Below are 16,187 nucleotides of genomic sequence, written 5' to 3'. Positions count from 1 at the left end.
TCATTCATTTCAGTTAGTACTAATGCGTTTGGGAAATCATCATATACTACTTTGATATTTTACTACCTTGGCCAAGGACTTCACCGCATAATCTTCCTTGAGGTGTCTCCTCACATCAAGGGCAGATGATCCCACCTTGACTACTCAATCATCTTAGTAAACATCTTGTTGCACCTTAGCTAAGACAATTGGGAATTCCATGAATAGGAACTCGTAAGTCATAGACAGAGTAATTGCTGAGATGTATGAGGTAGGAAACTCTCAAATACAGTTCTAAGGAAAGGAATTGATTTACCTATTCCAACCGTGGAGAACAGTTTGGTGTCTCAAGTCTATGGACCCCTTACACTACCGTGACATAAATTTACATGATTGACAGTTAGGTATAATAACATTTAGGGATTCAAGTGCATCAATCCAATGAACTATTTCCCTAAAGAGTACCCAATATCTATTGATGATGTCTTCATAGTAATGGCTATGTGATCGGCCGTAGTCATCATATGAGTGAGATTAGACAATACTATTCTATCCAGATATTTCGATGTCATCTCGAGTATCCTTTGAATATACCTATTATGAAGTCATGTTTAAAGAACAATGATCTCTACATTATGATCTGATCATAATTTATTTGGTTGTTGCATGTATTCTAGGACTTCATCATAAACATCACATAAGAATAATAATGAATAAATACTAATTCAATGAACATAAACGAAATATGGTACTGTGGTTGGCTTGCAGGGCACATAATATCCATCACAAACATCATTCATTCGGCAATTTAACCCCTACCTTCCCATCAACCATCTTGAGTTCTCCATCAGCAGTCCCACTTTTGTTCATCGTCTCATTTTTGCCAACAGTTCAATTATCTTCAATGTTCTCGTCTCCGTTAGCAGTTCCCTTTCCCTCGATCGTACAGTTTTCGCGAACCATGATGTTTCCATCAGACAAAAAGTTTTCGTCAACTATGTAGTGTTCATCAACCTGGCAGTTTTCTTCAAATGTACACTACTCGTCAACCGTGCAATTTCCATCAGCCATACTGTTCCCATCAACTGCATGGTTTTCGTCAACCGTACACTTTCCATCAGCATACTGTTTTTGTCAACCATATAGTTCTTGTCAACTATATAGTTTTCGTCAATGGTAAAGTTTTCGTCAATGGTAAAGTTTTCGTCAACCGTCAAATTTAAATCAACCATCCAGTTTTTGTGGTCCCGTCTCAATTAGCAGTCTCATTCCCGTCAAGCTTGCAATTTTCGTCAACCATCTCATTTCCGTCAACCATATAGTTTTCGCCAACGGTCTTGTCTCAGTCAACAGTCTCATTCAGGTAAACCGTGCGATTCATGTCAAGCGTCTAATTTCCGTCAACCATCTAGTATTCGTCAACGGTCCCGTCTCAGTTAGCAAACTCATTCTCGTCAACCGTGCAATTTTCGTCAACCATCCAGAATTCGTCAACGATCCCATCTCAGTTAGCAGTCTCATTCTCGTCAACCGTGCAATTTTCGTCAACCTTCTAGTATTCGTCAACCATGGCGTCTCAGTTAGCAGTCTCATTCTCGTCAACCATGCAATTTTCGTTAACCCTCATTTTCGTCAACCATCCAGAATTCGTCAACGGTCCCATCTGAGTTAGCAGTCTCATTCTCGTCAACCATGCAATTTTCGTCAACCATCTCACTTTCGTCAACCATCCAGAATTCGTCAACGATCCCATCTCAGTTAGCAGTCTCATTCCCGTCAGCCGTGCAATTTTCGTCAACCGTGCAATTTTCATCAAGCGTCTCATTTCCGTCAACCATCTAGTATTCGTCAACCATGGCGTCTCAGTTAGCAGTCTCATTCTCGTCAACCGTGCAATTTTTGTCAACCGTCTCATTTTCATCAACCATCCAGAATTCGTAAACAATCCCGTCTCAGTTAGCAGTCTCATTCCCATCAACCGTGCAATTTTCGTCAACCATCTCATTTCCGTCAACCATCCAGTATTCGTCAAAGGTCCCGTCTCAGTTAGCAGTCTCATTCCCGTCAACCGTGCAATTTTCGTCAACCGTCTCATTTCCGTCAACCATGCAGTTTTCGTGTACGGTCCGTCTCAGTTAGTCTCATTCTCGTCAACCGTGCAGTTTTCGTCAACCGTCTAGTCCTCTTACGGCAGCTTCAAACGGTGACCGTTATTAGAGGTTTAGGGTTTAAGCAAGCTAGTCGTTTCATGTCCACTCCAATTTCCTCTCTGTTCTTCAACCCCAGCTTCTCCGCGAAGTAGCGGAATTAAACCCTCTACAGCGCTTTCGTTTTGCGGATAATCTCCTGAAGAACAGCGATATAGACTTTCTCTAGCGGAAGAGAGCTCTTTGTGATATCTTTGATCGCTGCTCGGAGATGGGCGCGGTTCCGGATGAAGTTTCAGAGAATTTGGCTGGCGGAGAAGAAGAACAACGGAGCTTTGAAGATCTGGGTCTCGAACCGCGTCTCATTCGCGCGCTCTTGAAGAAGAATATCGAGAAACCGACTCTAATTCAACAGGCTGCGATTCCTTTCATACTGGTGTGGAACCCTAATTCTCTGACTGACGGGCCGGGCGTTTAAATTTCAAGAAGGGATGACACTTTAAGTCTATCTTTATCCAGATTACTTTTATAATAATCTTTTTTTTTCTGGATGGGTAGTTTGCAGAAAGGGAGAAATGTGTTTTCAGTAACCGATGTAGCGGAAAGTCTGGTTGTTATTAATTTGACATGCCTACTTTTCATCCACATCACTCCTTTCATAATTTTTTTCCCCTTCTCGCTTGTTAGTAGCAACGGAGAGATGTGTTATCATTAAAGGATATACCTTGAAGTCTTATTTTTATGGATATGACTTACCTATATTTAATCCAAATACCTCCCTTCTTTAACGCTTCAATACATTTTTCCTGATGAGTTTTTTGTAGCAACGTAAAGATGTATTTTTTATGATGAATATAACTTGAAGTCGGATTTTTACTGTTATGACTGATCCATCTTTCATCCAGATTACCCTGTCTTTAATCAATTTCATTATTTTTTCTGGGGGTTTGTTTGCAGCAAGGGAAGGATGTGTTTGCAAGGGCTCATACGGGTTCAGGAAAAACTTTTGTGTATCTTCTTCCCATGTTTCACAGTCTGTTTGCGGATAGTGACCAGAAGAAGTCAGGTCCACGCGCTTTGATTCTTGCTCCATCACGCGAACTTTGTCAACAAGTATGATACTATCCTTATGATTCTTTGTGATGATCATTGCCATCATTAATACTCAATTTAAATTGATTTTTTTCTTTGCCAAAGGTTTACTCCGAGGCATTATCCCTCTTGGAGCACTGCCGAGTCCAGATTAAAGTGACAAAGTTAACAAAAGACATGGCAGTCAAGGACTTGGTAATTTCCTTTGTGGCTGTTTTATCCACTGAAGCTTTATTTTTTTCTGCCTTTTTTATAAAGATTTAGTGAAGATTTCCTTTCTACGCAGACTGCAGCACTTGTTGAACATCCAGAGGTTGTGGTGTCAACACCGGCTTGTATTTTGAGTTGCATTTCCCGTGGCGCTCTTCAAGCGAAAGATTTACAAGGCTCTCTTTCCATGTTAGTCCTTGATGAGGTGGGAATTGAACTACTAAGTTCATTTTCAATATAGGAAGGGAAAAATGCCAAAACTACTAACAGTTAGACTAATGTCTTGAAGTGTGTGTTTTCTTGCTCTTGGGGGGAATTGATTATTGTCGTTCAATGGATTAACATTCTAAGGACGAAAATCTGATATGAAGCTTTCGTCTTTGTTAGAATTTTATCATTAAAAATGTTCCACGTTTTTATCTCGGGTAGAAATGTGCTTAAGAAGGATGTGCCAGTGATGATCTTTTATGGTAGGTTCATACGTGTTAAGTTTTGTCATTTTTAGACGTCTAACATTTGCACCCATTGCATGGCAGGCCGATTTTTTATTTGATTTCCAGCAAGGAAATGATCTGAAAGCACTTGTGCCTCATATTCCTCGCCGCTGTCAATGTCTTCTACTGTCTGCAACTTCAAGGTATGCTTAATTCCCGTAAACTGTGGCGCAGCTTCATAAAAAAGCAAATAGACATGTATATTACAAATTAGTGTCTTAATTATGATGACTGAAGTATTTTGGGTTGGATTGGAATCAAGGTGTGCAGTTCCTTGTGTTTTACCAGGCTAAATTGACCAAAAGAGCAGAAAATGCTCATAAAATGCAGCAAAATCTATCGTATTTTTTATCAGCATAACAACATTATGTTAATGTTCTTATGCGTTGATCTAGAAATTTAAATCATTAAAATTGTGGCTTTTTGATAAGACCCGCTATGGATCTATTTAGGCAATTATGGAATGTTATTGGAACTATGGATCTGTCATGTTAAGAGAAGAAAACCGATTCTTATGGCTGCCACTCACCAGTTGTCGTCAATAAGGAGAAATGCAGTACCAATCCATGTAAAGATTAAGATCCAAGTTGCACGAACGAGAGTGAGATAACAGAGGTAAGAGAGGAAGATCAAGAGAAGAAGGATAAATGTAGAAGAAGACTGAATCGGCTCCTCTCTCTCCTCCAGATCAGGAAATATCTCCCACAGTCCAGCCACTCTACAGGAAATATCTCCAATGTCCTTCCCCTTTATAAGGGACTTGATTCCCGGATTTGATCTACTATATGGAAACCTACTCAACTAGAGAAAAAAGAAGGGAGAAGATCCCAATCTAACGGCGGACCAAGAATTCTGGAATCAAGAAGGAACAAGCTCCTCAAAAAGAAGGGATTTGAAAAATGAAACCTCCCTTCCATTTTTGGCTCTTTTCTTTGTTGGATTTTGAATTAAATTTCCTGGTGACTTCGTCTATTTAAATTTGACCCTTTAAAGAATTTTAGTTCTTAATTTTTTTATTGAGAATAATGTTAACGTTTCTTTATCTTATGATGGCCGCTTTTAGTGATGATGTTGAGGAGTGGAGAAAACTTGTGCTACACAACCCAGTCTCTGTGACATTAACAAACGATGACAACAAGGATAGTGATGACATTATTCCCAAAAGTATTCAGCAGTTCTGGGTCAGTATTTCTTTCTCAAACGTTTATATTTGATTTTTGCTTTTGTGAAATCCTAGTTAATTGTTTATAATTTTGAGCATTTTTTAAGATTATTCTTTCACCAATACAAGTAATAGAGTTTTCTTCAAAAAAGGTAAAAGTAATGATTTTTGGAGTATCTGTATCTGAATAATAATTTCATTTTCAGAGCATATTTTTGATATTTGGCTGTCTTTACCAATTTTTTCAGATTAGTTGCTGTTTTATTTTGTATTTTCTTGTTATTTGACGATATGTAATGTTTTTTGGCTTGTTATCCGTAGATAATTTTGTTCTGATACGGTGACTCCTGCTCTTATAACTTTCTAGTCTACTTTTTGGGGGACACCTTACTGTTCCCTCACTGGCACATTATTACTCATTAGTATCAATCTAATGTAGTCTCTTCGCAGAAGCAAATAAAAATACAAATTCGAGTCATAGTGAATGTCTTTGCTGCGCTAATCACCCTTGTTTTTACGTAATCCTTTAATCGTTTAAATTTCTCATTCTTACTTCTCTTTTGTAAGTTCTGTATCACTGCCCAGGAGTTTTAACATAATGGTCTTAGAAAATTCTCAGCAAAAGAAAAAAAGTTTTGTGTGTGGAAATTAACGTAGTGGAATCCATTAGCAGTTAGTGTGGCTATAGAGTAACATAAGTAGAAGTATTTTACTGCAGATATGTAAATTGGGATCCTCTATGGTGCCCTCAGACTCTCGCTCTCTCTCACCTTACAGTTTTTTTAGCAGTGAAAAACCTTACTTCATTAGGTTAAACTGGTTTAAATACCAGGCACAGTGTTGGGCCAAGGCCCATAACAGGTTATAAGCAAACTCGTGGGCTAAACTGCATACCATATTTAAACAGTCTGAGTGGGCTACTTCACAGGTCCTACAACCAAAAGAGACGTTAAAAATGACTTCAAGTCGCACTGACTAACAGAATTATAAATGCTCATTGTTGGTTTAAAAAGAAAGGAATTGCTGCTGAACTTTGTATTGAGGCAAATTGAAGGGTTAGTGTTCATTTGTCAAGAGTAAGAAGGCCATAGAAGAGAGGTTCCTTTGAGAACTCCTTATGTACTGGTACGGGAGGAAACTAGAAATTTTCAAAGAATGCCCAAATTCCACGATGGACTAGCAAAGATCTGGCCTCCTTTTTTTCCCCTCCAAGTACTTTGAAACACATACGTGTGCATACATGATAGATAGTATTCTACTGATGGAGCCCGTAAACTTAGTTGATTATTTGCTAGTTTACATATGAATAATGTCAGCCTCTTGTCCATTCATCTATATTTATGTTGACCAATTTTATGTTTATTAATATTTTGTCCCTTCTATAGTTTTGTCTCTGACTAGAACATGGATTCGAGTAATCACATCGCTTTCTTAATTTGCTTCTTTCAGATTTCGTGCAGTCATTCAGACAAATTGCTACACGTTCTTGCACTTCTGAAATTGGGACTTGTTCAGAAGAAGGTGTTGATCTTTGTCAATTCTATCGATGCTGGATATAGATTGAAGCTGTTTCTGGAACAGGTAAGGCTTCGTTTTTATCTTTTATTTTTGTGGCAATTTTGTTAATTGCAACTCTTTTATCAATTAAGTGTTTTTAATGGTCCTCATGAGTATCCATTGAGAATACAGTTAAGTAGATAAATATCTCGTTTCATATGTTATATTATCATTATGCGTAGTTAGATAACTCTTTTATATTATCATTATGTGTAGTTACAGTTAAGTAGAGAAAGCCTTTTGTCCTAGTGGTTGCAAAAGGCTTTTTACTTTTGTTCTCCTTTAATTTCTGTCATCTCGGCAGTATTATAACTGAGAGTTATGCCATGTGATGCCATCATTTATTGTGCTTAGAATTTCACAAATTTATATTTTCCTTACAGTCTCTTTAATACTATATCGTGACAGTTTGGACTGCATTCTGCTGTCCTGAATGCTGAATTGCCTCAGAACTCGCGGCTTCATATTCTTAAGGCAAGTTCGCTGATTTTTTTTTCCAAATTTTTTAACCATGGATGATGTGTCATTGATTATATGATCCCTTGTTATTTTTCCCATTTGGTTTTGCCTTATCTATAACTCCTGATCTTACTACTGTTTCTTTGATTTCAAATTTATGTTGTAACTTGTAATAGAATCTGTGGTGTCATATGATCACAACAAAAAACGTTTATTCAGCATTTTATCGATATTTAGTTGGCCTTCTGGACAAAACTTCATTTTCTGAAAATTTCAAAATTCGTTGTTTGAATTGTATCTTCATTTGATTAGGAAGAGTCATTTATTGTTGTAGTTTCTAGCTTCTAACCTGTTTTTCGGTTTGTTTTCATCTCAGGAATTCAATGCAGGACTTTTTGACTACTTGATTGCAACTGATGACAGCAAGATTAAGGAGGATCGAAATGTGAAATCCCATCAGGCGCAATCCAACAAGTCCAAGCGTCCAAAACGTAAAGCTGATTCTGAATTTGGTGTTGTCAGAGGTGTTGACTTCAAAAATGTCTTCACAGTAAGTCATTAGCAGTTGATGCGCGGAAATCTCACCAAGTCAGTTCCTGTTGTGTTCGTTGTTAGAACCTTTAGGCACTGATAGTAGTAATCTCGGTGTTTGAATTTGACTATACATTCACGATTGGATTTTCACTTGAGGCCAGACTTCTACTTTTCACTTGTTTTCTCATTAAACCCATGCTTGAGCTTTTTAGTTATTTTAAATAATGATTATTTTTTGTCCCTTTTTCATCTCCTGCATTTGAGTCTCATTTATGGGCATTATTTTCCAGGTTATAAACTTTGATATGCCCGAAAGCTCATCTGGATACGTTCATCGTGTTGGCCGTACTGGAAGAGCAAATTCTGCCGGCTCATCTGTTTCTCTTGTGAGTCTTGCTGGATGGGAATCTATCACTACGTATTCAGATTTCTATTTGTTTTTCTAATGACTTCACTAAGTTAGCATGATCTAATAAAACACATCCAGCTAAGCGAGACTATGTTTCTGTGCTTCAGAGTTTGATCAGATTATAATATACACGGCCTTCATTCAGTTCATATCGACTTTGAAATGGCACTGCCATGATGACAGCTACAACGATGATGACTTGTTTTAAATTGTCGTTGTCATAGTCATCAATGCAACTAGGGATGACAATAACAATACAATGTCATCCTCAGTATGCAGCTGATGATGACGAGGATGATGGTGATGATGATGGGAGGACGAATCCACTGTCCTGCCATTGGCTGCCACCTGCTATTGCAGCCAGTTCCTCCCATGCAATTTCCAGTCTTGCCATCTTCTCCCTGCCTTACAAAGATTTCTTCCAATTCATGGCTGCTACTGCTTGCCTCCTCGCCAGTCCCCGCCGATGTGACAACCTTCACAAATTTCTTGTCCATGATGAAGATGATGTGAGGACAATGACGAGTTGGTATCCACGCCTATGTGACAATTACAAGGTCGTAATCACCATCGTCACTGTACTTTTGACAAAGACATTTTTTCACTGTCAGTTGTAATAACGATCTTAGCTAACCATAATACTCAAGCCAGTCTTGGGGAACGATTGATCACAAGTTAAACCCTTTTGAAGTCCTTCATTTGCCCTTGTGACTATTAGATTGAATTAGGACTCTTCTAAAAAATTGTGAACACATTTCAACCTTTCATTTTTTATCTGTCAACAGGTCTCTCCAGAAGAGTTGGATGTCTTTGATGACATCAAAGCCATGTTGGGTGATGAGGAAGAAGAATCTGGGAAACCTCTTTTATGTGATTTTCCTTTTCTTACCAAGGGTGCTGTGGAGTCTTTAAGATATAGGGCCGAGGTTAGATTTTTTCTAAAATTTTCTCTCACTTATCCACTTGAAAAATCTTACCCAGTTTATATCTTGATCCCCAGGATGTTGCCAAAGGGGTAACGAAAGTTGCAATTAGAGAAGCCCGCGCCGAAGATCTTCGGACTGAGATTATCAACTCGGACAAGTTAGATCAAATTCTCTTCCCAGTTTTTAATCAATTGACTTAATGAAAGCTCAATAATTTCTGTTAGATCATCACGGCCCAGTTAGGGCTAATTTTACTAACTTATGGGCCTGAAGCCATGTACGTGTAATAGACTAATCCTAGGGATCTAATGGAAAAACTAACCTAAAATGGATTTAAATAAAGGCCCAATAAGGGCCCATTAACGGCCCACTAAGGACCCATTAAGGGCCCAATAGTGAGGGGCCCATTTAGGGAATATATTAGGTCCATTAAGGACCTAATATATGCTGGGCCTGATTTATATCAGGCCCAGCCTCCAACAGCTATAAATATAGCTGTTGGAAGTCCTTTTTTGAAAAAGGGATCTCTTCTGCAGCTTTTTCCAACGGTCAGTTTGTACAAAAGCATTAACCTCTCTCTCTCTCTCTGTGAAAATTTGTATAAAAGGGGCATCTGTTCAGTAATAAAGATCAGTTCGTTTTGCCCCAATTTCTCTTCTCCACATTCTCAATTCTCTCTGCAGTCCACTATCTCATCTTTTCCTTCAATTTATTACAATTTCCATTCCCAGGTTAAAGGCTCACTTTGACAATAATCCCAAGGACTTGGGTAATGGACTCAGAAACTTTATTTCTATTTACTTGAATTTCCTATTTCAGATTACTTAATTTATCATTATGACAGATATTCTGAAACATGACAAGGTTCTGAGCAAGAAGCCCCCTCTTCCCCATCTCCGGGAGGTGCCTGACTATCTCCAAGACTCGACTGCTAAGCAGGCCAGTGAGGCCATCAAGCTCTCTAGGGCCGCAATGGATTTGAAGAAGCCCTCAATCCGGCGGCAAAGGTTCAAGAAAAGGCTAAGCAAGAACAAAGATCCACTGTCAATGGGCCCTTCTCAGGTCAGGTTTAAATAATCCCCGTTTAATTATGGGATGATTTTCTAATTTAACTGATGCATAGCTTTTGCATGACATATGATAGACAGACGGATTTATGAAGAGATTGCTAAGTGGATAGTCAGAAGGATAGTTAGGTAGATGGATTGATCAACATATAGATATAGGTAAAAAAAGAAAAAAAAGAAAAAAAAGAAAGAAACTATAAAGATATATAATTAGATAGGTAGGTATATAGAGCTTGGTGGATGGATTATGGGATGATTTTCTAATTTTACTAATGCAGAAATTTTGCAGGACATATGATAGACAGACGGATTTATGAATAGATTGCTATATGGATGGACAGAGATAGGTGGATGGATAGTAAAATAGATAGAAATAAAAAAGAAAAAAAAGATTGAGAAATCTATAGATATATAGATGTATAGAGAGCTTGGTGGATGGATAGATAGATAAATAGACAAGAAAGGAAAAAGAGGAGATCGATAGATGATCGACAGATGGAAAGATATATAGATAAATAGATTGAAAAGTAGATTGATAGATAATTTTTTTTTCTTTCTTTGGTGAATCTATTTTCAATGATGAGTAGTGTGTTCAAATATTTGTTGTTCGATTTGTATTTTCAGGGTAAGAAGTCTGGTAGAGTTTGGACGAAGAGGAAGGCTGTTGGTAGTGAAGGCAAAACGAAGAAAGCCAGACAGGAGTAACCAGAATAGGAAAGGAGAAGAAACTACGAGAACTTGAGGGTACTATAACTCAGATAACTTTTTATTTTCACGTCTTCATTTGTTTATTCATCATATGTTCAATTTTAATTATTTGTTGAAGAAAAGTTTGAAATGTCTTGTAACATGTCAAGATAGAAAATGAATTTATGGGGGGAGAGTTGCTCATTGGGTTTGAAGTTATGATTTTGCTTATTACAACCAATTTTTAGAGAAATTGTGTTGTACCTCCAAAAGGAAGATGTCTAGATAGAAAATGAACGTAGAGTCATCATTATTTTTTAGCATACAGTTGAATTTCCCCACTTAACAATGGAAGTTTCTTCAATTTAATCCAATAATAAGCCCTTAGTCAGAGACATTCAAATGGACGAAATGAATGGATGTTATACAATTTATGATTGTACTACAGAGTATTTAAATAATATTTGATTGGTAAATAGTCATTTTATTAAATAGTTTATCGAGTTTAGTGTTTCAGATTGTCTCCAATTGAATCTGTAAATCATCTACATCAGAAAACAATAATAATAATGGAAATGAAGGCAGGCCTTGTTGCAATTTTATATGCTCCCTAGGATGATATTAGTGTCTAAATATAAGAGACAGTGAGGTATGAGATATCAGAGGAGAGGGACAGGGATAGAGAGGAACTAGGAAGAGAGATGATATGAATCGATCTCGTCTTCCGTGGAGCAAGATCTCCTGCTTGAAGTGGCACCGGAGAAATGACCATTTTCCTCTCTTTTTCAGGTATATCCAATGAAGTTCTGTATCACATTTGAATAATTAAACAGGACCTACAGAAGCTCATGCGCCACTAAAAGTACCCTAGCTTGCGTAAACTTACCATAAATTTGTGTTTATGATCTTATTTTTAAAACATTCTAAAGTGATGCCCCGAGGTGGAACCTGAGGTTTCCACTAGAGGGGTTTAGCTTGAAAAGGAGTTAAGTGACAAGGGGCTCTGCTTCCTCTGCTTTTCCTCCATGGTTAACTCTGGACCGCTTCGCTCCACTGCTTGATAGCTCCACTCATGTTCGCTACGGGACCGTTCATATAATTCAATCCAGAGTGATTGGGACATCAGAAAAACACAATGTATCATAAAATATGAAACCACCACAGTAGTTTTGCGATATGGGATTTCCTTGCAATTAAAAGATATTGAGATTCTGGTTCAAAGTTATAATGCTTTGCGTTTGATGTTTACTACCATGCAAAAAGAGGACGCCGAAGTAAAACACATGGGAAAGTAGCTGACCTAGATTTCTCCATAATTAATTATGAAGTGCAACTACCTGATAAATATTGGTTATGTATCTTGAGATCCTAGGTGCAGTATAGAAGGAAGTCATGGGTCTTTTATAAAATTATTGAATCAATTATCCTTGGCGTGGATACTTAATAGGTCTTGTCTCATATCAGGAAAGTTCATTTCTTTATATCATTATTCATCTCAGAGTTTCATTTTCATTATCATAACTATGTTCATTTCCAGCCATTTGTAGAACTCCTTTTTAGTCTTTATTAACTTCTCATTAGATGGTTCATTAAGTATGATGAACTAAATTATAGGTTTGGAGCTGACTTTGAAAATTGAATACATTATTTTGAATGTAACCTATTTCGACTTGAATTAATGATGAAAGAACATAATCATGCCTCTAATATTTATAGTTTGACTTTGACATTAAGGTCCATTCCCCTCTTCCCCTTTAACCTAGGACTTGAACACTTTTTATTTGTGTACATATATTAGATAAATTCAGGAGGTCAACATATCCATGCCTGTTGACACTTAACAAGGAACAAAATAATGTCACACTTTTGTGGAATGTATGCAAATGATGATATATAAGACATGAGATTAGATATAGCAAAACCAATAGGTACATTTTTTTAAAAATATTTTATTGAGTTATTCAGAGCATTCATAATTTCTAATATCACCCAAAATATTTTATAATGCGTAATAATTAATCAGTAGTGAATGTGCTTAAACAATTTTATAAGTCACAACTGATAGTTTATTGGAATTTTAATCGCATTTTATTGCATTCAATAAAGTAATTAATGGTGGTATGAATTGGATTAAACATGTCTGCAATATGACTAAACCAACCAACATTAATTTCTATCCCAAAATAACTCATGAAATAGGGCCAATAAGTGATTGAAGTATGTCATGAGTTGATTTTGTATGTGATATGATATGAATATTTCATCTCAAAATTTCATGGCCTATGCTAAAGGCAGACTAGGGCGCATGGAGTTTAAAATGTCAGGTCATTTTTCTAAGTGTATACTTGAGTCCATTTTATGACAAAACATGCATCACAATGTCTCTACGGTAAGCTAATAAGTGTACTAATAAAAATTCAACTCAGGCCAATAAGAGATTAATGTCCACTTTCCAACAATAGCGATTGTGAAAAATTAAGGCCAAATGACATTGATCCTATTAATAGATATTAGAAACACACAGGTGTTAGCAAACAAATTTTTCACAAGGGGGTTAGAAGAAATAGATATCCTCATCTTTGAGATTTTATCAGGAATATGTTTCTAAAAAGGATACAAGTTTCAAGTATATATAATTGTCACGGGGTCGAATCCTGAGCTTGGAACAATGCTCGAATCTGACACATGTCGGCCTCAGTGCTTGGAGCAGAACACTAGGCATCCTTGCTTTGTTGTAGTGGAAGTCTTCGCGATAGCTTAAGATTGCATAGAACAGGTTAGAGGAGATGGTGGGGATGCATCCTCGTACAAGAATAGGGTCATTGTATTCATATCGTAAAGAGGTTACATCATAGTCATGGAGATTACATGGGGGGAAGACGAGGGAAGATACCGAAGTAACACGATGAGATGCCACGCGCCTTGGTAGTGTCGCTCCTGCGCCTTGAGGCCCACCGCTCTTGTGCGCACTTGCTGGCCTCGCCGCTACATGTGTGCCCCAGGGCCGGGTGCCGCGCGCCTGTGGGCATGGCGCTTGGCCGTCTGCCACCCCATCCCAACCTTCATGCTCCACGTGCCACCAGCTTAACACCTATCGCACGCGGCCAGCCTGGACGCCATCGTGCTTGGCGCCTCATGCATGCCCAGCACTACCTGTAGGGGTGCCACAGCGCTATTGTCTCGGCGCTCTCTTCACCAATGCCTTAGTCTCTTGGAAGAATGTCTTCTACCCCCCGCCCCGCACATGCAGCGCACGTGGCGTGTGCGCAGCCGATGGCTGGATCAGACCACAGGCACAACCGCAGGGTTGGACATACCCGACACTGTGTATTTTGCCCAAAAAAAAAACCTGTCTCACCTCCTCGGTATACTGACCCTTTATTTTCACAATAAGATTTTATACTTGTCAGGGACTGAGGTGCATTACTCTGTAATGAATCATATTCCCAAAGGAATATCACAATATCCACATTTTTTGAAATATAACTTTTACTGCGAGGCATATGTGACCTAAGTTTGTTAGAGCATAAACAATTAAGCTTGAGAAGTATAGACGGATGCAGACGCATACAATGTATACATATACCTCTCTATATAGTATGTGTATATATATATCTATGAGAGTGAGATTCCTGATTAAAACCATTTGGTATTCTTCACTCTAGTGAAGGTCATACCTAAACCTTAAGGCTTGAAGTTAAGTAACTTGGCCCGATCATCCAATTCGCTCCAGCAGACAGGCATGGTTAAGTACCCATCGGACAGCAGCCCGCATGATATATACTAACTTTAATATATACCAATTAGAATATATATTTTCAAAAAATGTGTATTAACCGCATGCTATACTTATGTGTGCACTGTAAATGAGGGGAAGGTTTCAGAAACTCAAATATGTTTCTATCTTCTCAGTGAGTTTATTTACTGTATCACATGAAAAAAATGTTCAACAACATGTTCAATCTAATTTTTAACAAAATTAATGAGGTATATAAGATTCGAAACTTAAACCAAATGGAAGCGAAAAAAAATAATGAAGACCAAACTTAAATTGCTCCATAAATAGAGAAGTATTATAAATTGTATTTTTCACGCCCTTTACTTATTCCGTGGATATTAACAGGTACTTTGAGAATGAAAGTGTTACTTAAGAATAAATTATAGGAAATCACTTAGACATAAGGAATAAAACGAAGAGACCATCATAAATTAATTATAACATATTGATTATAAAAATAAGGTAATGAAGCAAAGTGAGTTTTTTGGCCAATAATTATTAAGAGATTATTTAAATGTTTGAGAAACAATGAAAATTAAAATAATACACAAAAGATGGAGGACAATGTTAAAACATTAAACCTTGTCGAGGGCATTTACAAGTGCTCTCGTTATCGAGTAAAGGGTCTTAGTTTTATGAATATATTAACTCTTATGAAGCCTAAAGGGAAGATATTCTATGAGCGTTTGTCAAGATTTTCAGATGGATCTTCTGAAGCAGTTTACGCATATAATTCTTATACATTTAAAAATCAATATCCAATTCAAAGAGATGAAATCATATCAAGTCAGTAATGACCAATAGCTTTAACATCTACATCAGAGGCTAGAGAACTAATATCTAACTCTCAAAAAATAAAATATAACCACCATAAAAAATTATTTCTTTTCATTTCATATCGACCTTTCCACTTCTAAATAAAACACTAATAGCTCATGAGTACCTATTGATTTCTATTTGTTAGAGAACATTGACAAAAACAATGGCATATATTAGTGATGATCATACATTAGATCGTACTCCTTATTGTTTCTCTATGCCCTCGAAAAATGTGATTTAAATCTAACCCAGGACGTTAGATGATTCGCCAAAGAAAATGCTCAGGTAAATCTTAGGCAGTTTACTTTACTAATGTGTATTATTTCTTGTATACTTCAACCATCTCATATAAGAATACTAACATATAATTAACATACCTCAATGTTTCAGAATTGAACTTATCCTAGAAAATACTTGCCAGTGAATCTCACGAAACTTAATTGAGTTCTGTTAAGTTCTTCCTCAATATGATATTTTTGTGATCTCTTTCCTACTCTCTGACTTGCACAATATTAGACCATGTTGGCAGATTAATCATCTAAAAAAGGCCAATCATGTCTTTCTCACTGGGGTAGGAAATATTGTTAAGTTTACTTCCAAAATGTGTGTTGTACGCAGCAATGTGTATTAAACTTCTTTCTTGATACATATATTTTTTTCTGAACATGTTGAACTTAGAAAACAACATGAACTTAAGAAAAAATAAGCCACCCATCGTAAGTTGGAATCCATTAAAGTAGAATTTCCACAAATTTTTATCACCTCATTTATTGTTGACTTATTTAATGCAGACTACCCTCGTCACCACACTTTAAGGCTTCATAATACTTCATTTCTTTATGTCTCACTGAAGATAAAACAAACGAA

General features: G+C 37.1%; 1 protein-coding gene across 2 annotated transcripts; it reads left to right on the top strand.

Moving 5' to 3' along the window:
* Window positions 1–2,199: 2,199 nt before the first annotated feature.
* LOC144707906 (P-loop containing nucleoside triphosphate hydrolases superfamily protein) lies at window positions 2,200–11,784 on the top strand. 2 transcript variants are annotated; one of them, XM_078581163.1, is made up of 16 exons: window positions 2,200–2,562; window positions 3,084–3,239; window positions 3,324–3,413; window positions 3,505–3,633; window positions 3,965–4,065; window positions 4,986–5,103; window positions 6,534–6,665; window positions 7,050–7,115; window positions 7,477–7,650; window positions 7,925–8,020; window positions 8,829–8,969; window positions 9,044–9,126; window positions 9,701–9,738; window positions 9,814–10,031; window positions 10,661–10,780; window positions 11,513–11,784. In XM_078581163.1, exons 1-15 carry the CDS (start codon window positions 2,398–2,400, stop codon window positions 10,739–10,741), a joined length of 1,788 nt encoding a protein of 595 aa, XP_078437289.1. In that variant the 5' UTR covers window positions 2,200–2,397; the 3' UTR covers window positions 10,742–10,780; window positions 11,513–11,784. The 2 variants fall into 2 exon arrangements, with proteins under 2 accessions (XP_078437289.1, XP_078437288.1); XM_078581162.1 differs by lacking the exon at window positions 11,513–11,784 and having other exon boundaries at window positions 10,661–10,927.
* The last annotated feature ends 4,403 nt before the right edge of the window (window positions 11,785–16,187 follow it).

This window comes from Wolffia australiana, chromosome 9, assembly GCF_029677425.1.
Source record: "Wolffia australiana isolate 7733 chromosome 9, ASM2967742v1".
NCBI classification, from domain to species: domain Eukaryota; kingdom Viridiplantae; phylum Streptophyta; class Magnoliopsida; order Alismatales; family Araceae; genus Wolffia; species Wolffia australiana.
Note: the sequence above shows the minus strand (reverse complement) of the source record. Positions and strands in the feature narration are given on the sequence as shown.

Excerpts from the sequence above, each read along its gene's own strand:
- LOC144707906 (XM_078581163.1), top strand. The coding sequence starts at position 2,398 with ATGGGCGCGGTTCCGGATGAAGTTTCAGAGAATTTGGCTGGCGGAGAA. Across the intron at positions 5,104-6,533 it reads AAAGTATTCAGCAGTTCTGG|ATTTCGTGCAGTCATTCAGA; the intron begins GTCAGTATTTCT and ends TGCTTCTTTCAG. Across the intron at positions 6,666-7,049 it reads TGAAGCTGTTTCTGGAACAG|TTTGGACTGCATTCTGCTGT; the intron begins GTAAGGCTTCGT and ends ATATCGTGACAG.